Here is a 25978-nt window from a genome sequence, read left to right as displayed (position 1 = left end):
GTTTTGCTATCAGATTATCTTATTTTGAAATCTTATGCCCCAATACTACCAGAAATGATTTTCTCTCTCTAAAAACTCTTTGACTATTCAACCACACTTCACCCTAAATTATAACAAGCTCCAGTTGTGAAAATATATTTGTACGTCTTATGAATACATGCAAAAAGTAATTTCCCAATAGCCTTTAAATCCAGTCACACTGTCCTGGGGCCAGTATAGAAATGTTAATGTTTTTTGAAAAATAAAAGGTGATGTGTAAACTCTAAAAATTTGAATATTGGACAGCGTCTTCATAGAGCATCTGATCTGAAACACCTTAAATATCTCAATACATTTTCTCTTGTGGCTTAAAATCAACACACATCGCCGAAAAAATAAAGCTCCACAACTGGGATATAAACCTTATACGGGAATGATGTTCTGTCAGTTATAGTACCTGTCAGGGTTCCTTCCCCACTCTGAACTCTAGGGTACAGATGTGGGGACCCGTATGAAAGACCCCCTAAGCTTATTCTTACCAGCTTAGGTTAAAAACTTCTCCAAGGTACAAACTTTGCCTTGTCCTTGAACAGTATGCTGCCATCACCAAGTGTTTTAAATAAAGAGTAGGGAAAGAGACCACTTGGAGACGTCTTTCCCCAAAATATCCCCCCAAGCCCTACACCCTCTTTCCTGGGGAAGTCTTGATAATAATCCTCACCAATTTATACAGGTGAACACAGACCCAAACCCTTGGATCTTAAGAACAATGAAAAATCAATCAGGTTCTTAAAAGAAGAATTTTAATTAAAGAAAAGGTAAAAGAATCACCTCTGTAAAATCAGGATGGTAAATACCTTACAGGATATTCAGATTCAAAACATAGAGGATCCCCCTCTGGGCAAAACCTTAAAGTGACAGAAAACAGGAATAAACCTCCCTCTTAACACAGGGAAAATTCACATAAAACAAAAGATAAACTAATCCGCCTTGCCTGGCTTACCTATACTGGTTGCAGTATTGGAGACTTGGATTGGATGGGTTGAAGAAGATGGATTTCTGTCTGGCCTCTCTGTCCCAAGAGAGAACAAACATGTAAACAAAGAGCACGAACAAAAGCCTCTTTCCCTCCCCCCCCCCCCCAAGATTTTAAAGTATCTTGTTCCCTTATTGGTCCTTTGGGTCAGGTGCCAGCCAGGTTAGCTGAGCTTCTTAACCCTTTACAGGTAACAGGACGTTGGCTCTGGCCCGGAGGGATTTTATAGCATTGTATACAGAAAGGTGGTTACCCTTCCCTTTATATTTAAGACAGTACCTATTATGGAGACTTCAACTGAATCCCTATTTGCCTCAGCACTGAAAGATATTAAACATTTTGAAAGCTGGGTAGTGCTGGTGAACTACACATTTAGGGCCAAACCGCTCATCCACAATCACAGACTGTGGGCCCCTTAAGATTTGCTTCTTGAGATGTTAAAACTTAAATGGGTCAAAAGAAAAGGAGTACTTGTGGCACCTTAGAGACTAACCAATTTATTTGAGCATGAGCTTTCGTGAGCTACAGCATGCATGCATGCATCCGATGAAGTGAGCTGTAGCTCACGAAAGCTCATGCTCAAATAAATTGGTTAGTCTCTAAGGTGCCACAAGTACTCCTTTTCTTTTTGCGAATACAGACTAACACGGCTGTTACTCTGAAACCTTAAATGGGTCAGTTCTCCTTTTACTGTTCACTATCATGTGAAGGAAATGGGAGCAATCTGTTTTCTTTGAGGAGAGAATAAAGCACTAAGAACAGTGGAAAAATAATCTTCTCAATACTTAATACAGAGGAACATCATTCTGTTCCAGTTTTTCATGATCATATGATTTTAATCTTGCTAACTGTGTCCTAAAACTGAATACCATTTGATTATAGGCAATGCAGAGAACAATGACTTAATACGTTGCACATTGGCATCTAACTTAATCCTTGCTTCAATGTGAGTCCTGTTGCAACTAATTTTAAACAATAAACACTGGTTTTCAGGGGTATGAGATGGGAAAGAGAGAGGTTGCTCTATGTTTATATATAGACTAATCAAAAGGGATTGACGTCAATTAAGTTTACTTGTGTATCATGTAGAAATCTCTGATGAGTCTGAAGAGAAGTTTACTGAGAACACAGGGTAACTTTGACAGAACACTGTCTGATAGTAGCACAGCTGCTGAAACACCTGGAAGTTATTCAAGAAGATCATTGGGTTCAATCCACAGGCTGGTCATTTATTTATTTCTCACAAGGACAACATCTGTGCTTTAGCTTGAGATGAAACCAGGTTTGGATATAATCTTGAAAGCTTGGTTCTGTTAGAATCTACTTACCCTGGCCTTATTTCAGATGGAAGGAAGGCGGGTGGATAGAGAAGTGTGTGTGGGGCTGAGGATATAAGCTATTATACAGACTTTGATTCAAATGCGTGTTAAAATCCTACATGTGAGGAAATTGCATTTAAGAAAGGAATTAGCCAAAATGAGAGAGAAACTGATTGTAGCAGTGGCTTATCTTTGTAAATTAGCTTCTCAGACCTGGGGTGTTAGTAGCAAAATATGGGTATCTTCATTTCGTAGCATATATTGAAATACAAAAAAAGTTGGTTGGAGCAGAAAAGGCTCTAATTAGTTATTTGTGGGGATTTGTCACCGTTGCAAATCAGGGGATGTGTGGATGTCTGGAAAAGCTTAAAGGATCTTTATATATATGTATGTATACTTACGTGCACATGCAGTCTGATCCATTGGAAAAGAAGAATGTCCTTGAGGTAGGCTGACATTCTCTTTGAACTTGCCAGCAATGAAAGCAGATGCCACTTGGTCCAGGTTCTAATGGCCTATGATCATTTAAAAAATGACCGATAATGATCTATGAAATTACATACAGTCTGTTCCCTTGACAGTGCATGCTTTTCAGGAATTCCTTCTACTCTGTTCACTAGTGTGACTTACTGACCTGTTTGTTTGAAGCAGGAGTATTGAAAAAAGTATGGTTTCAAGAAAAAAGCTGGTTGATGCTCAGCCCTGCTCTAGGGGTGAACAAATGACAGTAGGATAAAAACTATTTCATATAAAGTACATTAAAATAATGATATACTTTCCAAATGAAAGCACTTGGTAAGGATATGTCAAAGTTAAATTTACTTTTACCTATATTACTTTGCATCACAGTAGTCTATAATTTATTCCCATACATCCTTGCCTCATTCAGCCTGTATGATGATGGATGTCTAGTGAACAAGGTATCCCTCCAAAGGGATTTATTATCCTTTGTGTCGAATTTGTGGCCCCTTGCCTGAACCTTCACGCCATCCTAATCCTAAACGGAATGATACAAGCATACATTAGAAAAAATAGTTAGTTCCTGCGTATTGACAGATGGCTAAAAATATTTGTGCACGAGGGGACTGAATTAAGGTTGCATTATGTTCCTTGACTTTTGAGTGCTTGACTTAAAGTAGTGGTGTTCATCTAACATGCTTTTGGTATGTAATTACCTAGGTTTAGACCAAGAAGAAAAACCACATCGTATGCTATTAGTTGCTCAATAATAGAATGCTCAGACATTCACTATGTGTGTGTCGAACTAGGCAAGGGCTCTAGTAGAGCTCTTTATGTATTCTGTGTACACTTCTTCCTTATGACACAGGAAGACTGAGCTCTTTAACAGCCCTCTCTCTTTGCATCGGAGGTCACGTTATGCACACATTACATTAAAACAAAAATCCCCTAAATGTACATTTGCACATGTGTACAGTGCTGATGGAGAAGTGACAAATTTAGTTTGTCACAACACAGAAATTGGAGTGTGTACACAAGGTATCTTTTTAAATGGTTATATTAGGCCATAATGGAAATTATATTTCTAACAATTCTTAAAATTGAATTCCTTCCTACATTTGGTCGCTGATCTCCAAATCTACTGCACATTACAGAAGATAATGCAACTAGGTACAGTAACTACTTGCTTAATGTTGTAGTTATGTTCCAGAAAAATGCTACTTTAAGCAAATGTGAACTAATCTAATTTCCCCATAAGAATTAATGTAAAGGGTGGGGGTTAGGTGTGACAGGTTGGATTACAGAAACCCCCTTGGGGCTTCCAGTTGATGTGCCAAGACTACTTCTGCCCCAGCTTTCCCTGCCCGCTTGGGACTCCAGCACCTTGTCTTGTTGAGCCAGACCCAGCCTCTGAACCACATGCCCCAAAGCTGCAGACTGAACTGAAAACAGCTTAAGAAGTGTTCCTGTCTCCAACACTGAGCTGCCCAACTCCCAGTGGGGTCCAAACCCCAAATAAATTCATTTTACCCTGTATAAAGCTTATACAGGGTAAACTCATAAATTATTCGCCCTTTATAATACTCATAGGGAGATATGCACAGCTGTTTGCCCCCCCCCAGGTATTAATACATACTCTGGGTTAATTAATAAGTAAAACGTGATTTTATTAAATACAGAAAGTAGGATTTAAGTTGTTCCAAGTAATAGCAGACAGAACAAAGTGAATTACCAAGCAAAATAAAATAGAACATGCAAGTCTACGTCTAAGAAAACTGAATACAGATAAAAACCTCCTTCAGTAAGCTTCCTTTTACAGACTAGTCTCCTTCTTGTTTGGGTCCAGCAATCACTGACACCCCCTGTAGTTACTGTCCTTTGTTCCAGTTTCTTTCAGGTATCCTTGGGGGTGGAGAAGCTATCTCTTGAGCAAGCTGAAGACAAAATGGAGGAGTCTCTCTGGAATTTAAATAGATTTTCTCTTGTGGGTGGATACCGCTCCCTCCCCCTGTGTAGAAGTCCAGCTACAAGATGGAGTTTTGGAGTCACATGGGCAAGTCACATGTCCATGCATGACTCAGAACCTGTTCCTGCACACTGCCCCCCCTCCCACACCCCAAACCCCTGCCCCAGCCCTGCATACAATTTCCCCACCCAGATGTGGCATTCAGCCCAAAAAGTTTGCCCACCCCTGATCTAGACCATCCCTCCCTGGCAGGTGTTTGTACAACCTGCTCTTAAAAATCCCCAATGATGGAGATTCCACAACCTCCCTAGGCAATTTATTCCAGTGCTTAACCACTCGGGCAGTTAGGAAGTTTTTCCTAATGTCCAACCTAAACTGCCCTTGCTGCAATTTAAGCCCACTGCTTCTTGTCCTATCCTCAGAGATTCAGAAGAACAATTTTTCTACCTCCTTATAGCAACCTTTTATGTACTGGAAAACTGTTTTCATGTCCCCTCTCAGTGTTCTCTTCTCCAGACTAAACAAACCCACTTTTTTCAATCTTTCCTCATAGGTCATGTTTTCTAGACCTTGAATCATTTTTGTTGTTCTTCTCTGGACTTTCTCCAATTTGTCCACATCTTTCCTGAAATGTGGCGGACAGAACTGGACACAATACTTCAATTGAGGCCTAATCAGCACAGAGTGCAGCAGAAGAATTACTTCTAGGGTCCTGGTTATAATACTCCTGCTAATACATCCCAGAATGATATTTGCTCTTTTTGCAACAGTGTTACACTGACTCATATTTAGCTTGTGATTCACTATGACCCCCAGATCCCTTTTTGTATATGTGCAACTGATTTCCTTTGTTCCAAACACAAGCAGCCCAGCACATAGTATGGAATCCTTAGAGTTCTCTGTCCACAGGCATACTACGTGATTTGATGCTGACTCATAAAGTGTAGTCCTTGACTCCTTTAATGGGTTCATTGTACAGCCTTGACCCTTGATGGGCCATCAAGTAGGCCTATGCCTACTGATTGCCTGCTGATGCCAGTCTGTCCAGGGGCATCACCCAGAAACACAGCACAAGTTTAGAAATACAGATATACCAAACATATCTATAACTCATCATACAAAGGTGATACAAACATATAAACAAGATTATCATATTTGGAAAATTGATAACTTTTTTGCAGATACCTCACACAGTTTATCTGGTCATATTTCTTTCAATTTTATAATATTGGTATCAATATCATAAAGTGTCCCACATATTCCAAGAGTGTCACACCTTGAAAGTTTTGAAATACAAAAAATAACAATAGTTAATGTATCCATGTGAGTAGGAATAGGTTTGCACACTTGAGGCAATAGACTACACTTCTGTGAATTTTGGTCCTTTTCTGTCCTGAGAAATTTAGTTAAATGTCAGCCAAATCCAGCATAAATCATGTATCTGACTTTACAGAGGCTTCATAATTTCAGATGTTGTGATACACACCTTTTGTTTTCAGTACTTTACAAAAGATTATGTAGATAATCTCTCAGTAGGCCAAGTGGATGCCTACTAACTAACAGTATGCTGGGCCAAAGGTTGATGGACCATTACTTTTTCTCCAGTGTATGATCCAGTTACAAGGGGAAAAAAAAGAAAAGAAGTACTTGGTGTCCAATGACAAAAAGCTTATTAACATTTTAAAAAAATGTGTTAGGGTGAGCAATGCAGAGATATCTGTTAAAAGAATGTTCTCATGCCCATATGGTATAGGGCTTCCATATGTGGTATAGTATTTGGGGATGGAAGGATATTCAGTTGTGGTATAACTGACCTTTCATGCCATCATAAATTGCATTTTTCCCTTTATATATTGTACAAATAGTTACTGGCTTAGAATCTGACATAAAGAGGGTTGAAAAGCTCGTCAGCTGCCCCTGTTTAGGCTTTTAATGTGTTTTCCTAAAGTAGGGTGACCAGATGAAACGGACAAAATATCGGGACACATGGGGGAAGCAAAAAAAAAAAAAACGGCCAGAGGCGAGTTGCCAAAGCAAAAAAAACCCAAAAACGCTGAAGTGTGCATCGGTCGGGACGCAGGACAAAGAACTAAAAATCAGGACAGTCCCGATTTTATCGGGACATCTGGTCACCCTAGCCTAAAGTGGCAGATGACAAACTAGTTCTACCTTAAGAGAATTGTTTACTGTTAAGGCTCTGCTAACACGAAGCTTAACTCAAATGTCCTAGGAATTGCTTGTCACCGGTCAGGTACATAGTTTGAAGAGGTTACTTTTGTTTCCTGCTTTGTGGCGTAGCTTTTAGATTTAGTGCACAGCAGGAAAACTTGTTACTGAAAACTGTTTTCAACATTGGAATGGGCTGACGAGTCAGGAACTTGCCACCTAGTTTCTTATTTTAGTTGACTAGGTGAGCTGTGTTTTGGTCCTTTTGCTATCATTCTTGAATACACCCTTCAGGTGACAGGCTTGGCTCTCTTCCCGTCTCTCAGTAGTGGAGGACTTTTTGGTCCAACCAGTTTTGGACTGGATGTCTGGGCTGCAGCCTTCCAGTTTCCCAGTTGTGTAAATATGACTGGCCCAACTTTACTTGTCACCTGCAGGAGAACTTGTCTTTGGGAGCAGCTGATTAAAGTGACTCAAAACACAGCTCACATTTAAAGTATTGTTTATTCACCCAAAAGCACATAGCAAGATGGGGAAAAGGATAAAACAATGAAGGGTCTAAATGCTTTGGTCTTCTGTGTGCTTCATTCTTTCCTTGCAAGTGTTGAGTCAGTTCTACTCAGTTCCACTACAAGAAGGGTGTGGATAAATTGGAGAGAGTCCAGCGAAGGGCAACAAGAATGATTAGGGGTCTGGAACACATGACTTATGAGGAGAGGCTGGGGGAACTGGGATTGTTTAGTCTGCGGAAGAGAAGAATGAGGGGGGATTTGATAGCTGCTTTCAATTACCTGAGAGGTGGTTCCAGAGAGGATGGTTCTAGACTATTCTCAGTGGTAGAAGAGGACAGGACAAGGAGTAATGGTCTCAAGTTGCAGTGGGGGAGGTTTAGGTTGGATATTAGGAAAAACTTTTTCACTAGGAAGGTGGTGAAACACTGGAATGCGTTACCTAGGGAGGTGGTAGAATCTCCTTCCTTAGAAGTTTTTAAGGTCAGGCTTGACAAAGCCCTGCCTGGGATGATTTAATTGGGGCCTGGTCCTGCTTTGAGCAGGGGGTTGGACTAGATGACCTCCTGAGGTCCCTTCCAACCCTGATATTCTATGATTCTATGATACTCAGACCAGCTATCCCAGCTCCTACAGACCATGCAGCATTCTCTGTCTCTGTCATAGATGCATCTCCAGCTGCTGCTGTTCCCATTCAAACCTCCTTCCTCCCTAAATGAGGGACTTTAATGGTTTAGCATCCCTTTTTAACCCACACAGGAGCCAGATAGGTGGGTATTCCCAGTTAATCACTTCCCCATTTTTTCTTTAAGGACTTCTGGTATTCTCTCTGATGTTACCTTGTTTTGTTCCTATTCGTTTCCTTCCAAAAGCCTCTTTTGATGTAAGTCCTTGGAGTAAAGCAGGATAATGTCAAGAAGATAAAGTGAGATACACATGGTGTTCATAGAAACAAATAATACAGATAAATACCTAATTCTCCACAGAGCTCTACACTAAACTTGTTTATGAATATGAGTTTCAACATCAAGCTGAAGCTTCTGGATGAGATTGAGCAAAGCGTTTCCCATGTCTCACATACCAAAAGCTATGTGCATGGGATTGCTATCGAGTAGAGGCCAACCATGAAAAATATTGAAGTGCTTCTGATGTTCCTGCTCTGTAAATCACATGTAAGTGTGTGTTAGTAATGTTTTATTAAAGACGAACTGAATGAACTTTTGCAATCATCTTGAACTATGTGGTGCCTGGTCAGTAAGTGCGAAAAGCTTTATTTCCATAACCCAGATCAGTTTTTTTAATTGATGTCCAGGGCTGTGTTAGGCAGATATTGACAAAGAATGGTAGAGATGCTGCACGTGAGCTTTGGACTTGTTCTCATTACTTTGTCTCAAACTTTAACCTTTTTACTAATGTGTTACATGTACAGTACAACCATACTGTGATCTCTTCCCAGTTGTTCCTGGGGGCACTTTCCTAGGGACAGGCATCTATGTGCATTATTGCCCAGCGTGTAACTCTGTGGTTCACCCCACTTTAGACTTGATCACCAGGTTACAACACTCCCTATTCCCACTATTCTGCAATAGTAACACAGCAAGCGGTGCCTTATTCTCATAGGCAGTCACTCATGAATGGACCCCTCAAGTGACAGGTTTCACTACCCTCACCTCTCTCCTGGTAGAACCTCACAGTTCTACCACTCTTAGGGCTTTTCTACATGGAGACTTAGTGCAGAGCAAGCCGGGGGGTGGATGGGAAGGGGTAGAACTACAGCACTACTAGCCTGCAGTGTCCTAACTAGCTATGTGAACCACTGTTTCTGTGCACTAAAACTTTCACAGTCCACTCTGACCTACTGCTCTTTGAAATGGCCAGTTACTGCACAGCAGCTTAGCATTCTGTAGATGTATACCCTGGCTTGGTGCTCACTAAATCTCCAGGTAGACAAGCTCTTCAATGGGAGCCTGGGATGATAGTCCCCTGGGTTTCAACCATGCTAACATGACAAGTCCAAGTGGTACCTGCAAATCAGGCCTCTCCAGGAGCCTGTGACTAGCAGCTAATTAAACTGACTGACTCCAAACAGCTCTTCCCAGATACACATTTTGTCCATTCACCCAAAGGTATACAGCGTGTGGCGAAAAGGGTTAAAATCACCTGAGGTCCACACACCTCGGGATTGCTCAAAACCTTTCAAAGATGAGGTGAGCCCAGCTGCCTCAGATGCATTGCACAGAGCTCCTGCCTTACTTCCACAGCCTTGCTATATGCTCTGCCTGTATCTGGGTAGGGAGAGAGAAGCTCTCCACCTGCAATTTCTATCTCTGTCTCTCTCTCCATGTCTCACCTGTATTGTCTTTCCCCAAGCAGTGCAGATATTTCCCTCATTCTTCACAGCCTTGTGGAAAGGGGACATGCCTTGAATTAAACTAATGTCTAATAATGAAGAATTAATGCTACGAAGCTGGCGTTGAAAACAGTTGTGGTCTATGTAGAGGCATGGCAGTGTATTGTGCACGTTCATCTGTAGGTAGATAGTCCTGCAATACTCAAGGACTGTACACATAAACTTGCCAGGTTTAACTTTGTACTATGTGGTAATGCTGCAGCAGCAATGGAAGGGTTCTATGTCAGGAAACTTATTAGAGAAGTAGAGACAGACACAAACCAAACTCTTGTATCCAGAAATCACAAAACTTCAGCTAAGCCTATATGCAGACCTGCATTTCACATTTCAAGGCCATCTTAATTACAGAGAGTATGCTGATGGACACCAGTATAGTAATTTAGGAAGAATCAGAGTGTCTGATGCTACCGTGCCTTTTCTGTTAATATCCTGAATTGTAAGCATATTGGAGCAAGAAAAATGTCATAACAAAGGCTTGCAAAATAATATGTAAGTTTACAGTGCTAGTTGAGTGACTTGTACTAATTTTAGTAATGCCTACTCATTTTCATGGCCATATAACTACTTGTAAGAGCTTGATGTTCACACTAAGCTTCTCTCCACTTTAGTAGGTTCTTGCTCTGAATTGCACTCAGAATTTTAAGAACCTGTTCATGCTCTTCCATGGTATTTCATGAGTTGTAGGTTTAAAACTGTAGCTACAGCTCATTACATAAGTTAAATTGCTCATGCAAAAAACTGAGGCTCATTCCAAGAATTAGGCATATTGTGACTTGCTGTGCAGCAATTAACCATTCTAAAGACATGTGCTTCAACTACCCTGGTGTCAGATTAGTTTTTTTGGCTGAAAATGGAGCATCTAAGACATATTTTACAGAAGATGTTGGTGGCTGTAAATCCTACTCAGTGTCATAGTAAGACTGGAAGCTTGTATTCTCAGTACATCAGAATTGACATGGTACATGTACAGTATAGCCATACTGTGATCTCTCCCAAGTTGTTCCTGGGTACACTTTCCTAGGGACAGGCATCTACATGCATTATTGCCCAGAGTGTAAGTCTGTGGTTCACTCCACTTTAGACTGGATCACCAGGCTACAACATCCCCTATTCCCACTGTTCTGCCATGGTTACACAGCAAGTGGTGCCTTATTCTCTTAGGCAGTCCCTTGCGAATGGACTCCTCAGGTGACAGGTCTCAGTAAATGAGAATTCCAGGGAGGAAACAAATGAAGTTGGTGTAATGATTTTCTATAAAGCCATGCTGGGGCCTCTTCAGTCTTTCACAGGAAATAACTTGGAAGTATGTGCTTTGTAAGAGCAGTTGTTGGTCTCATTTATGATTGCAGCACTCCCCTGTGGCACTGGCTGAACTGATGGACAGATAAATAATTCACTGTGGCTTCTAAATTCAGTACCAGCTTGGACACCATTCTGCAAACATTTTTCTTCTGAAAATATTTAATTTCAGTTTGAACTTTGTAAAACATTTTGTGTGAAATTGTGCTCATGAGCAGATGTAAAGCACTTCTTTATAATTCTAGTGTTTTACTCAAATTAACAAAAAATACATGGGATCTGTAAATGCCAATACATTTGCCATATTTTCTGTGCTTAATGTGGCTTCTGAAGCAGTCAGATAATTCTGATCTATGTGCCAATGAGTGTTCATGCTGATAAATGTAGATTTCTATTAAATAAGTATTGTGTAATATCTCTGATACACAACTCCTGTAAACTGTTGCCAGTGGTTGGTTCAACACATCACACGTGCCCATTTCTATGGATGACATGCAGTCGTTTAATTGAAGCAGTAGATATCTTTGCTCAGTCTTAATTTTTAGTTTACTGAAGATTTTAATTCTAGTAAAAATGTGCCCAAAAGTGACTTTGTCAGTCCCATTTCATATGTATTGTGCATATTACAGAGTTAATAAGAAATGCTAAACTAGGCTTTAATTCCTAATTCTAGCTGTCAAATCTTCTTGTCATCTTATATATTGAATATCCCACCGCTATAGTTAAAGTCGTGATTTTTCTAAATTACTTTACTTTACACTGTGTAGTCACAAGGAAAATGTCACCATAATTAATAATTTTAAAATCAACATTTGGCTCAGATTATCTCTTTATGATCATGAAACCATGTTGTAGCTGATTTTAATATTGTTCTGTACTTCCATTGTGCGTCCTTTCCGCTATGGTCACAAATGGCTTTGGTTTTTGGCAAGCTGACTGCACTCAGTAGCAGACTTAAAGACTTATTGTAATTAAAGGCATTTTATTCGTAGTAAGACATTTTTTCCTCAGTGACCTTCCATGAGAGAGTTTCCTTTAAGGCTGTTTTTTCACTGCTGAGTTTGTCCAGGCTCTTACCTGGCTGTTGTCCATAATTTCCCTCTTTTCCACATAGGGCAACCTCTGACCCAATTTAAGTGGTACTTTCAACCTTGGCTAGCTGGCACAGGAGGGAGGGGTGTGGGTTAAAGCCCAGGTTCCACTCTTCACTCAGACTGGCAACCCTGACCTCTTTACAGCGATGATGCAGGATACGTCATTTGAGTGCTGATAGTTCTCCGATACCTTCCCACAATTCCCCAGTGTGCACTTGACAGACAAGTTGTCCCACAGTTCACTGGGAAAGAACCATAGAGGATCTCATCTTACTGCAGCACAAAAGAGCCCTGGGTTTACCTCCAGAAGTCACAGTGACACATAGCCAGTATGGCTGCTCGCACCTGGACTCAGTGAACCTGGGTTCTCTGACCCAGGTGCCAATCCTTTGGGCTAACTCTGTAATGAAGACATAGCCTCAATAGCTATCACATTGATTTTGATATTAGCCCTCATTCCATTTCATTTACTTCCCAAAATAAAAAGTACATATTTTATGCCTAAAGTTTGAAGACAAATCATGACTTTGGAAGTTGAGGGTACACTGTACTCAAGATGAATGAATCACATGGCAGGATCAGGCTCTAGGAAAGAGCAGGGCAATGAAGCATTTAGCATTGTTTGAAATATCAACATAGTACAGCTTTCTGTAAAATAAACTTGACCTTAAATAGGTCATGAGAGAACTGACTTGATTCTTCTGCTGAATAAAAAGAAAAGCAATGTTCAAGCGTTATCAAAGAAACAGTTCTCCTCCTTTTCCAAGCATGAGGGGATGTGTCCTTAAAGCTGCTAAACCTCACATTGCCTTATAAAGAGAATTAATTAAGAAGTAGGAAGCAGACTGTATAGTGTGCTTCTCCACTTACATGAAACAAACCTGTGCAAATAGAGGGGAGCTGTCTCCATCAGTGGCACTGTCCTGCCAATGTTTGCATACTGAACTTGTCCATTAACACTGTCTCTTCTGTCACCTAATGGCTGCATGGCAGTAAAGGCTGCAGATGTGACATGCTGTCGCAGATAAAAGGCTCCAGCCAGCTTGTGGAATTTCTAACTCTCCGCCCCTGAGCATTTTAGGTTGGGAAGAGAATGGTGCTGCTGTGCTGTGTTCCCAAAGCATGTGCGGTTCATGCTTTCATGTGCCACTTGTGAAGAGGTGAAGGATAGAATTTGTCAGACCCTGTACTGCCATTTCTAATATTTGCTTCAGTACTTAAGCTGTACTTAAAGCTTATGCTGAGCTTTCTTTGTGATTGTCAAAGATTACTGCCATGTGGCAGTGAGGTGGAGTTCTTATGGACACTGTGTTTTGGAAAAAAACATTTACGGTTCACTCAGGTTTGGCAGGCACTTACCTGTCAGCTTGAAGGAAGTAGCACTACTAAATGGCCATTTAAAGCATGTATTCCTCTAAAGCGCAATTCTTCTAAATTTAAAATTTTGAAATTTAAAAACATGCTCAATTTAATGTTCCAAAATAGGTTAATTTTTAAAAAATCCTATATAAGGAAGTCTCATACCACATGTTGAGAATCTTCATAATGGCTTTTCTGTCAAGGGCTTTAACGTTTTCTCTCTAGCATAGAAAAAGTGAAATAAAGAAGGATTGAAGTCACATGGGAATTTGTATAGTTCTTGCTGTTCATGCCATTGTGACAATCAGGGCTCAAACACCCTAAGGGCAGAACAGAAGGGTTAAATCCCCAAAATGAGCAACTGATTGCATATTGTATTATTGTATCATAAAAGTATGTCTGGTAAGGTCTTTTGTGAAAGCTTGTAAGTGTTATAAACGTAATAATCATTAGGAGATACGTATTTAGACTATATGGTTATGAATTTATGTATTTGTGCATATAGAGAACTGTGCTCATAAACTTTGGCTCCACCTCAAAGCATGGCAGTGAGCGATCAGTCAGGGAGAGGCAGCTCCCGAGCCAGGTGTTTACACAAAACCAGACTCAAGTAACAATCCATTGTGCAACCCAGGAAAAAGCAACAATGGGCCGTTAGAGTTAATGGAGGTACATTGAGACATCCCAGCTCTCAAGTGAAGAGGGGGTCTCCACTATCTGAATAACCATAAGTCACCATTCCAGGAGAGAAAGGAAGGGGGCAAAAGCCCTTTTAAAAGGAGGCTTGAAACTGAGGGCAGGTTGCTCTAGCAGCGCAACTGCATTGGTGCAGTTGTGTTGCTGTAGTGCTTCAGTGAAGATGCTACTTACTCCGATGGGAGGGCTCCTCCCATCAGAGCAGGTTCTCCACATCCGTGAGAGGCGGTAGCTATGTCGACGGCAGAAGCCCTCCTGTGTACAGTGCGGGTTATGTCGGTGTAATTACATCGCTCAGGGATGTGGATTTTTCACTCCTCTGAGTGACGTAGTTATACTGATGTAAATTTATAGTGTAGACCTGGACTGAGTTTTTCATCCAGAACTTGAGGGACAGTCTAGAAGGTGGGAGCTGCCTGTGAACACTGGATACCGCCTCTCAGATTAGGGGGTATGCTGGGAAACTGATTGACGGCAATAGGTACATTTGTATTAGAAAGAGAAGGGATATTATCTAATATAAAAGTGTAAAGCCTGAAGTTGAATATTAATGTTTATTTACTGTGTAACTAGTATATATGTTTGCTTATAAACTTTATACAAAGATTGAAACAAGTCACTATTGCATCCTTGATTTTCAGACATGTTCAGCTCCTAATAGTTACCAGTTATTCATCCAACTACCCACATGATCTGTAGGCAGACAGAAATTTGCATACCACTAGCACCTCTGAAAGTCGGGCTCTAGGTAACAGTACCATTAAGTAGCTGGGTTTTGTAGACCAGTTTGGCAACCACTTGGAAACAAAAAGAGGAAGATGTTTGAGGGCATCCTAGTTACTAAACACTTGAGTCACAGGAATAATGGAATCAAATATTTGAATATCTCCCTGTTTTCAGAATCCATTTTCATTTGAAATGTTTGTTGCCATTACATGCAACAAAACTTAATGTGAACACTCGGAATGTGAAAGTCTGAATGGACTGTTTTTGCATGAACTTGGCTTCCTTTGATTATCAGGGAAGCTAAAGTGTAACAGCGTGAGACAGGGTGAAATACTAAAATGCTGATGGGAGGGTTGTTTAAAAGAGTAACTTAGAATTTGTTTGAATGGAAAATAAGTGATGAATGGACATTGTGTTTTGTAGTTTCAGTGTAGTTTTGATGTAAGCATCTTTTTTCTAGTATGCAAATACATGTTATATAAGACACACATAATTATTTAGTGTTCTGTGCATTCAGATTTCCATGCAAAAGAATTACTTTTCCACAACTGACTGTAAAGCAGTTGGATTCCTGGAGGGCATTAGGAGAAAGTTATACAGACCCAGCTCCATCCTCACTGAAATCTATGTAGTACTATTATATAGGTATGAAGAGGACATAATTTCTATTAATCTGCATGCAGACAATGTGTGTGCATAAAAATTTAAGGCCATGTCTATGCTTACAAGCTTAGAATGGCACAGCTGTGCTGCTGTAAGATCACTCCTATAGCCGTGTTATGTCGATGGGAGAGGGCTCTCCTGTTGACTTAATAAAACCAGATCAGTGAGTGGTGGTAGCTATGTCGGTGGGAGAGCATCTACCGCACATGAGTGCTTATGCAGGCAAAACTGAACGTTGCTCTGGGGGTGTTTTTTTCACAACGCTGAGAGACAATATTTTGCTAACATAAGTGCTAGTGTAGACATGGCCCTAGATGAATAACAGTTAACAGATCAAGTATGTAGGGACAAAATTAGAAAGGCCAAGGCACAAAACGAGATTAAATTTGCTAGAGACATAAAGGGTAACAGAAAAAATATTCTACAATTACATTCAAAGCAAGAGAAAGACCAAGGACAGAGTAGGCCAGTTACTCAATGGAGGGGAGGGGGAAACTATAATAGAAAATGTGGAAATGGCAGAAGTGCTAAATGACCTTTTTGTTTGTTTTCGCCGAAAAGGTTAAAAGCGATTGGTGTCTAACATAGTGAATGCCAGTGAAAATGAGGTAGGATCAGAGGCTAAAATAGGGAAAGAACAAATTAAAAATTACTTAGACAAGTTAGATATCTTCAAGTCACCAGGGCCTGATGAAATACATCCTAGAATACTCAAGGGTGGTTTAGATTGGACATTCCGAAAAACTTTCTAACTGTCTGGGTAATTAAACACTGGAATAAATTATCTAGGGAGGTTGTGGAATCTCTATCATTGGAGATTTTTAAGAGCAAGTTAGACAAACACCTGTCAGGGATGGTCTAGCTCAGGGGTGGGTAAACTTTTTGGCCCGAGGGCCACATCGGGGTTGCGAAACTTTACGGAGGGCCGGGTAAGGAAGGCTGTGCCTCCCCAAACAGCCTGGACCCCGCCCCTTATCTGCCCCCTCCCACTTCCCACACCCTGACTGCCCCTCTCAGAACGCCCAGTCCATCCAACCCACCCCTCTGCTCCTTGTCCCCTTACTGCCCCCTCCTGGACCCCTACCCCTAACCACCCCCGGGACCTCACCCACTATCCAACCCCCCTGCTTCCAGTCCCCTGACTGCCCTGACCCCTATCCACACCCCCGCCTCCTGACTGCCTCCTGGGACCCCACCCCCATCTGACCCCCCCTCCCCAACCTCCGCTCCATCCAACCACCCGTGTCCCTGACTATCCCCCGGGACTCCCTGCCCCTTATCCAACCCCTCCCCGCCCCCTTACCATGCCGCACAGAGCGGCAGGAGCTTGCAGCCACGATGACGCCCTGCCCGGCAGGAACGGTGGGCCAGAGTGCCGGTGACGCAGCAGGCTGAGGCTGTGGGGGAGGAGGGACAGCAGGGGAGGGGCGGGGGCGAGCCTCCCTGGCCGGGAGCTCAGGGGCTGGGCAGGATGGTCCCGCGGGCCGGATATGGCCTACGGGCTGTAGTTTGCCCACCTCTGGTCCCGATAATACTTAATCCTGCCATGAGTGCAGTGGGGTGGACGAGATGACCTCTTTAGGTCCCTTCCAGTCCTATCATTCTATGATTTAATCTATTTTGCCTTTCCATTGAATTGTGTGACAGCAGTTTTCTCAAACGTATTTGTTACCCTGAACAATTCTTGGTGCTAGGTGTTTTGCAAACAGTTGTTTGCATGCAATATCCAAAATTGGAAATTTGATTCAAATGAAGTTTTCGAAGTATTTGACTCTGAAAAGCTGATCTTCTCTCTGGATATGCTTTTTCATGAACATTCAACAATATTAGCCTCAATGCTGTTGTGCTGATGAGTTTTCTGATCTGGAAACTGAGACTTTTATATTTGCAAAAACAGTGGGTATAAACTCAACTAAAATTAATTCTTTAAGATTGTCTGTGACTACTCACGGCAAAATTTCAATAGCCATTTCCTGGTTCTAGTATACATTATGAAAACAGTCAGGAGAATGACTAGCTTGGAATTGGCAATGGGATATGGATTCTTGCACCTCAAACACCGTCTGGAATCAGATCAGAGGCAGTCATAACCAGTAGATGGTAGTTTGCTGGAATATATAAAATGCATTGACAGTCTCTTCCATTCCTAATAGATAAATGAGTTTAACATAATTGCCATTAATCAAGTACTGTTGGTAGTCTCCAAACAGATGCTGAAAGGAATGGAACTGAAGGATAAATTTCCTCTGATTCCTAGCAGTTGTCACTCAAAATCAGAGGCATGTTGATGGAGCAGTTTTGGGAAGGCTGTGCTTCTGTTGCCCATGGTTTGACTGTTCCAGGGATAAACAGTACTCCAGTCTCTGGAGTTGCTAATCTGAAGCTTTTTGCACAAACTACGTCTTTTTAATGTAGTCTTGTACTTCCTTAAAACTCAAGTAAAATCTAGCAACGTTTTAGATAGAAGAAACATTTAAAACAAAACACAATTCATTAACCATTATCAGCAGCAATAATATATTTGAATTCACATAAATATTGACACAGAGTTCATGAACTAACTCAGTACATGGCTCAATCAGTCTCACTGTCATCAGAAGCTTAGTAAATAGACAGATCATACACTGTACCCTATTGAATGAAGTTGAGTGGAGGACCCTCCATTGAAAGCCTTCATGTTATCTCCCAGATATTAAAGTCAGAGGAGAGAACACAGTGAGAGAGAGAGAGAGAGAGAGAGATGCAAATTGACTCTGAATTTAAAGATATTAACTTTTTTAATGAAATGAAAGGAAAAATGGCCGGTAAACATTTCAGTCTGAAGGGTTGCTAACAGACTATAGACCACTGAAGTGTGGAAAAGAGCAGAAATTTGTGCAACTGTAGTTGAAATGTCAGAAGACTGAGATTTTCAGTTTGGCTCTGAGATAGCAACAATCTGGATGCATACCTAGACCTAAATATGTTTTGGTTACAGTACATTTCAGGTAGTTAAAACCCAGAAACAATTATTAAAGAAATCACTAACTCTGTTCAGGAGGGAACAATAGACTACTAAACAGTTTCTGGAAGGCAGGCACCTATTCAGTAGCAAAGTAGCAAGATTCACTGTGGAAAGTTGAGGTTTATGGGTTCTAGTCTTGTTCTTGAATTAGTAGGAGTAAAAACATACTAAATGGATATATATAGGTGGGTAGCCAAGTTACAGCAGTACATTTTGGTGTAACATTTTGTAAAAGACATATGTTCCTTAAACAATATTGTTTCAAATGCTTGTCAATGTCAGAAAAGACTTCCCACCATAGTTATTTGTGAGCAATAATGCACATTGGACCTGTCTGTTTTAACTTTATCAAAGAATCATAGAAGATTAGGGTTGGAAGAGACCTCAGGAGGTCAACTAGTCCAACCCCCTGCTCAAAGCAGGACCAACCCCAACTAAATCATCCCAGCCAGGGCTTTGACAAGCTGGGCCTTAAAAACCTCTAAGGATGGAGATTCCACGACTTCCCTAAGTAACCCATTCCAGTGCTTCACCATCCTCTTAGTGCAATAGTTTTTCCTAATATCAACTTAGACCTGCTCCACTGCAACTAGAGACCATTGCTCCTTGTTCTGTCATCCGCCCCCACTGAGAACAGCCTAGTGCCATTGTCTTTGGAACCCCCCTTCAGGTAGTTGAAGGCTGCTATCAAATTCCCCCATAATCATCTGTCGCCATGAGCAGAGGCTGACAGAACGGGGCTTTTGCAGTGTAAATAAGCCCAGTTCCCTCAGCCTCTCCTCATAAGTCATGTGCCCCAGCCCCCTAATCATTTTTGTTGCCCTCCGCTGGACTCTCCAATTTGTCCGCCTCCTTTCTGTAGTGGGGGGCCCAAAACTGGACACACTACTTCAGGTGTGGCCTCACCAGTGCCTAATAGAGGGGAATATTCACTTCTGTCAATCTGTTGGCAATGCTCCTACTGATGCAGCCCAATATGCCGTTAGCCTTCTTGGCAACAAGGGAACACTGTTGACTCATATCCAGATTCTCATCCACTGTAATCTCCAGGTCCTTTTCTGCAGAACTGCCAGTTAGCCAGTAGGTCCCCAGCCTGTAGCAGTGCATGGGATTCTTCCATCCTAAGTGCAGGACTCTGCACTTGTCCTTGTGGAACCTCATCAGATTTCTTTTGGCACAATCCTCCAATTTGTCTAAGTCACTCTGGACCCTATCCCTACCCTCCAGCATATCTACTTCTCCCAGCAGCTTAGTGTCATCCACGGAGTTGCTGGGGGTGCAATCCATCCCATCATCCAGATCATTAAGAAGTTGAACAAAACCGGCTCCAGGACTGACCCTTGGGACAACTCTGCTTGATACTGGCTGCCAACTAGACATCGAGCCGTTGATCACTTCCCTTTGAGACCGACGATCTAGCCAGCTTTCTGTCCACCTTATAGTCCATTCATCCAATCCATACTTTTTTAACTTGCTGGCAAGAATACTGTGGGAGACCATATCAAAAACTTTGCTAAAGTCCAGGTATATCATGTCCACCCCTTTCCGCATATCCACAGAGCCAGTTATCTCATCATAGAAGGCAATCAGGTTGGTCAGGCATGACTTGCCCTTGGTGAATCCATGTTGACTGTTCCTGATCACCTTCCTCTCCTCCAAGTGCTTCAAAATGGATTCCTTGAGGAGCTGCTCCATGATTTTTCTGGGGACTGTCTGTAGTTCTCCAAATTCTTCTTCTTCTTTTTTTAAAGATGGGCACTATATTTGCCTTTTTCCAGTCGTCCAGGACCTCCTCCAATCACCATGAGTTTTCAAAGATCATGGTCAATGGCTCTGCAATCACATCAGCGAACTCCCTCAGCGCCCTCAGATGCATTGCATCCAGCCCCATGGACCTGTGCGTGTCCAGCTTTTCTAATCTTAACCTGTTCTTTCACCACTGAGGGCTGCTCACCTCCTCCCCATACTGTGCTGCCCAGTGCATCAGTCTGGGAGCTGACCTTGTCTGTGAAGATCGAGGCAAAAAAAGCATTGAGTACTTCAGCTTTTTCCACATCATCTGTCATTAGTTTGCCTCCCCCATTCAGTAAGGATCCCACACTTTCCCTGACCACCTTCTTGTTGCTAGCATACCTGTAGAAACCCTTCATGACCCTTCCTGTCCCTTGCTAGCTGCAACTTCAATTGTGCTTTGGCCTTCCTGATTACACCCCTGCATGCTCAAGCAATATTTTTGTACTCCTCCCTAGTCATCTGTCTAAGTTTCCACTTCTTGTAAGCTTCCTTTTTGTGTTTAAGCTCACAGAAGATTTCTCTGTTAAGCCAAGCTGGTCGCCTGCCATATTTGCTATTATTTCTGCACATCGGGATGGTTTGTTCCTGCACCCTCAATAAGGCTTCTTTAAAATACAGCCAGCTCTCCTGGACTCCTTTCCCCCTCATATTAGGCTCCCAGGGGATCCTGCTTTTCTGAAGTTCAGGGTCTGTACTCTGCTGCTCTCCTGTCTTCCTTTTGTCAGAATCCTGAACTCAACCATCTCATGGTCACCGCTGTCCAGGTTGCCACCCACTTCTACTTCCCTTACCAATTCTTTTCTGTTTGTGAGCAGCAGGTCAAGAGGAGCGTGGCCCCTAGTTGGTTCCTCCAGCACTTGCACCAGGCAGTTGTCCCCAACACTCTCCAAAAACTTTCTGGAATGTCTGTGCATTGCTGTATTGGTCTCCCAGCAGATGTCAGGGTGATTGAAGTCCCCCATGAGAACCAGGGTCTGTGATCTGGAAACTTTAATTGAATACCTCAGATGTGAATCACTTAGTTATACCCAATATCTGCAGGAGAGGGTCAGTGCTGAACTAGTCTCTGAAGCTGGTGTGTTGTCTTAATGCTGCCTTGGGGTACTGTAGCTGAAGTTGGAGAAAATGAGTTGTGATACAGCCTATACTCTACAGACAGAAAAAGTTAACTGGAACCAGAGAGCAATTAGTGCACCTGGAGGGTGGGCCAGGTCCAATTTAAAATTAGGTCCTGCTGGGAGGAATTGAGTGGCTGAGTTAAGGATGACCTAGCTGCAAGGAGTGGGGTGACTCATAAAGGAAGGACTTCAGGGCAGTAGAAAGGAGGCCAGAGCCCCTGGAGGAGATTAAGCCTTCTGATCTTCTCCTAAGAAAGAAACTTTGGCAAAGGTCCAGGAGGGAGACACTGGGAAGCCAGAGGGACAAAGCTCCTTTGGTGAGCCTGGACAAAAGGATAATAAGACTCAGGTCAGGGAGGCAGCCCAGGGGTTGGGTCTCCAGAGGAAAACACACAGAGACTTTTGGGCGGGGCAGAGAGGAGCCTAGGCCTCCAGGGAGGCACCACTCGGTCCAAGAAAGAACTCTGTAGAGCCTGGGAAAGGGCAAAGTGTCTGTGGAGGAACGGACTGGGTAAAAGAGCCTAGAAACAAGCCAGAGGTAGGAAGTAGTGCAGGCAGGCAGCAGTGATCCAAGCGAGCTGACCTTAGTTGCCTGCCGCTGGTCCCTGGATTGGAACCAAGAGTAGATGGAGGGCCTGAGTTTCCCTATTAGCCACTGACAAAGGTGACATGGAAGCCTCCTGAGGTGAGAGGGACCACTGAGCCCAGTCAAGTTAAAAACCTGGTTTAAAGGCACTGGACTACTGTGTTCTGGTACTCTTTGTTACCCCAGAAGGGGTGGGGCTGAATGTAACCTGGCCAGAGGGCTGAGTCACAAGGAGAAGCAGACTATTGCAGGCCAAAGCAGCAGTCAGCACGGGGTGCCAGGGAAGGAGGGCGCATTATATGACAGCCAGTGAGTCACTTCTTGACAGAGTCCATTGACAGACCTGGTGCCCCCACTTAATCTCCCCCCCTTAAAAATACAGCTGTTCTTGTTCAGTAGATAAAGGGGGAATGCAGGATTTTTCTGTAGTCCTGGCAGGAGAACTTTGTGCTTGTTGTGTAGTAGCTTCTGGAATTATAAAACAGACTAAATGTATCTTAGTAAATAGCTTCAACTGTTATTCCATAATTGCTCTATTTATGTGACTGTTGCTATCATTAAGGACCCTGAATAAAATCGTACTCAGGCTTATGCGGATTTTACAAGCACAATTTTTTTCTCATATTCAGTAAAAACAGATGGGAGTGAGCCGAAAGTTATCAGAGTTTTGACTACATAAAGTATCATTCAATCAGCATATTCCAAAAAACAACTTCCTTACAGTGATGCTCTTTCCATAGAATTCCCTTTGGTAAATAGTATAATCATTAATAAAGTTAGAATAGTGGTGTTGAAGTGCTGGTCCCGGAAGTAGTACCCACGATGACAAATCTATCTAAAGGAAATTAGAAAGGTATTCAAAATGCCCTCAAAGGTATTAAGATACTTAGGTTTTCTTCTTCAGTTAACTGACAGATGTAATAACTAGCATGGATACATATTTGTGGCATGAAATGTAGCATTGTCGACGCCTTTCCACACAAAGGAACCAAAAGTGAAAATTGCACCATGCAATGATTCCATCTCTGGGGGTGGAAGGTGAGGGTGGTTATTAACCAGTAGGTTTAAAAGGGCAGAAGGATGGGAAGATTGGTCCCAAAACTGGCCAGGAGAAACTACTATTAAGAAAAATGCTATCAGCTCTTGGATAATTGCAGATAACAGCATCTCGGCTTGAAATCTGCGTGAATCTTAATTTACCTTCCAAATCATGTATTTTAGAGTATTTTTTCATTACGTACCTTATATAACTTATTTTAGATATCACATGTTGTCTACACAGATTTCACTGCAACTTCAGCAAACAACAACTTGATGGTTAAGTTAGTTAAAGCTGGTTAATGCTAGAAATGACAGAAACTACGTACACCCTGTTTGGCTATGTGCTATCACAAATCATTGATTTCCTTATAGTTCATTCTGCTAGTCATTTTTAGACTTAGACTCCCCCATCTGCTGACTAAACCTGTTCTGTGGCTTTTGATAGTATTTCATTTATTGCTGTGTTTAGTCATTAAATGCACTTGCATAGAAAACTAACTTGGGTGTATGTTACTGAAATGTACTGGGAGGTGAACCTATTGTATAACTTGTTTGTATTAGATATGTCCTTAATTTTGAGTATGTCCAACTGTAGGCAAATCTTCCAAACCCAACCTTGTCTGTTCTTGATATCAGGAAGAGAAGTACATATATGATTGCCTTTTTCCATTGTTGCTGGATTTATTCATATGGTAGCCATATGAAAACTCCAGCCTTTCAGTCCTAGTGACCTTAGACTGATCCCTAAGGAAGACCTTTCAGGCCAGAATGGTGGAGGCCTGTAATGTGAATAAATCCAGAAAGGCATGGAAAATGAAATGAAGTACTCAGCATCCAAGAAAATTAGAAACCAGGAATTGGAGGCGAAGCATCAGTATGTCTCTGAAAGAGACCATGTGGCTTTTGGGAGCAGAACCCTAGTAACCCCCATCATATCATGGAATCAGACTCATTACTACCGTTATAAACATTTGGGGCAGATTAGCCAAATGCTGTGTGTTGTTATTTTTCAGCTATAGAGAGACACAAAACAGAACTATTCTGTGGGAGACGGGAGCCAGATACTTAGTTTGAGCTTTGAATGTCTTTTCTGTGAGTTCAGGTCAATTGTTAAATTTAAGTAATATTTACTGAGCTTGTGAATGAACAGATATCTGTTTCTACTGTACATTGCAGTATTTAACTTGTGTTTCTAAAGTGGGTTGCTTTGTCTACATTAAGCTGATTTCAGTTTTGCATGACTGTTATAAAGATAATTTTTACTTCGGGGTGATAGATACTTCTGTAGTTGATGGAGGGCAGGATGGGCAAATAAACTTTTCCCAGCTGGCATGATGTGTTACTGAGTCAGTGCAAAAGTTGGTCAAATGAATATATTAAAATTAACTAGAAAATAAATATTAAAACAGGTCCCCAAAAAGTTATTTTAGGAGATACTTTCAGTAAACTAGGTTGCATTTCCAATCACAAAAGCCTTTGCAAGGATGCAGTAATCCCATTAAAAGTGTGTTTTCATTCTTTTCACAATAGTGCCCAGATTTCCAGAGTTAATGTTTAATATACAGTTTAAAAAAAATTAACATGACCGTGTACAGTAGACACAATAGGCAGTCTGGAAATAATTCCAGGATGGTTGGGATATTTAACTTGTTTTGGGATATTTAACTTGCCTACATTTTTAGAAAGAAAGATGAAAAACAGATACCTTCTGCAAACCTCTTCAAAACACTGAAAACTCAACGTGGGAGCCATGTGATTTGTATGTTAGTAAACATCCAATACAACTCTAAAATGCAGATACAGTTCTACACACTATAGCATTCTGACTTAATATTTGCTGTCTCTGTCTTATTTTGCAAGGAGCTGGCCAGGTGGTCTACACATGGCATGATGTACTGACCTTGTGTATTAATAATGTACACAAAGGCTCCTACGTTCTGTACTAGCTTAATACCATGGCTTTTCACATCCTTTAATGGGAGTTACATGTGTTGTGGAAGATGGAATAGGCTCCTGAGTATGAAAATTATTCTAATGCCTTTTTTGTGTTAACTGTCTTCTCTTTATTTATTTAGGCGTCTGAACAAGAATAAATTACAGGTTTTACCAGAGCTGCTTTTCCAGAACACGCTGAAGTTAACCAGATTGTAAGTATAGTTTACTTTTATTGTGTATGTGCCTTGATTCATTATGTGGATAGTGCATTTGCTATGATATTTTGGTTAGGTACTTTAGTGACATTTAAGATGCATCTAGATTTCCATAGTTTCATGAGGACATTTTACCATTATGTTATGGTATTTATGTACTAGAAAATAAATACATATATGAAGGAAACCACAAACTTTCTTTCCCTGTTTCATAGTTGATGTAGATTCAAAATGATGACTTCAGAGTCATTATACTTAAAACTCGCTGTGTAGAGTTGCAGGATTAGTGCAGAAGTGGCCACGGTTTGCTTTCAGTGTAGTAAGCTGTCCACAGAGAAATAGTCGATTCTTGTGCTATTTAAGATGGGCATATTGGCATAAAACTGGCTACCGAAATTGTAAAGTTACTACAGGGTGAATGAAAAGTTGCTACATTGATGTGGGGTTGTGATAATTGTGTTTTAATACGTCTTTATGCAATCAAACTATCCACTGAGGCAATCTAATAATTTTTTCTTCCTGTGGAAATGTGAAACACATGGTGATGGTGAAGCAGAATTTGGGAACCAATTCACTATTTTAAAAATAGACTCTTTGTCCAAGT

The 25978-nt window shown here is 41.5% G+C and overlaps 1 protein-coding gene across 1 annotated transcript in view; it reads left to right on the top strand.

The window, feature by feature from the left end:
* The window catches only part of SLIT3 (slit guidance ligand 3), an 801478-nt gene that overhangs the window by 71696 nt on the left and 703804 nt on the right, over window positions 1-25978 (top strand). Inside the window, exon 4 of the mRNA XM_073355953.2 lies at window positions 25300-25371. Coding sequence (XP_073212054.1) covers window positions 25300-25371 — 72 coding nt within the window. The remainder of the gene's footprint in view (window positions 1-25299; window positions 25372-25978) is intronic.

The sequence above is a fragment of the Lepidochelys kempii genome, chromosome 8, assembly GCF_965140285.1.
Source record: "Lepidochelys kempii isolate rLepKem1 chromosome 8, rLepKem1.hap1, whole genome shotgun sequence".
Classification (NCBI taxonomy): domain Eukaryota; kingdom Metazoa; phylum Chordata; order Testudines; family Cheloniidae; genus Lepidochelys; species Lepidochelys kempii.
This window is presented reverse-complemented; position numbering and strand designations above follow the sequence as displayed.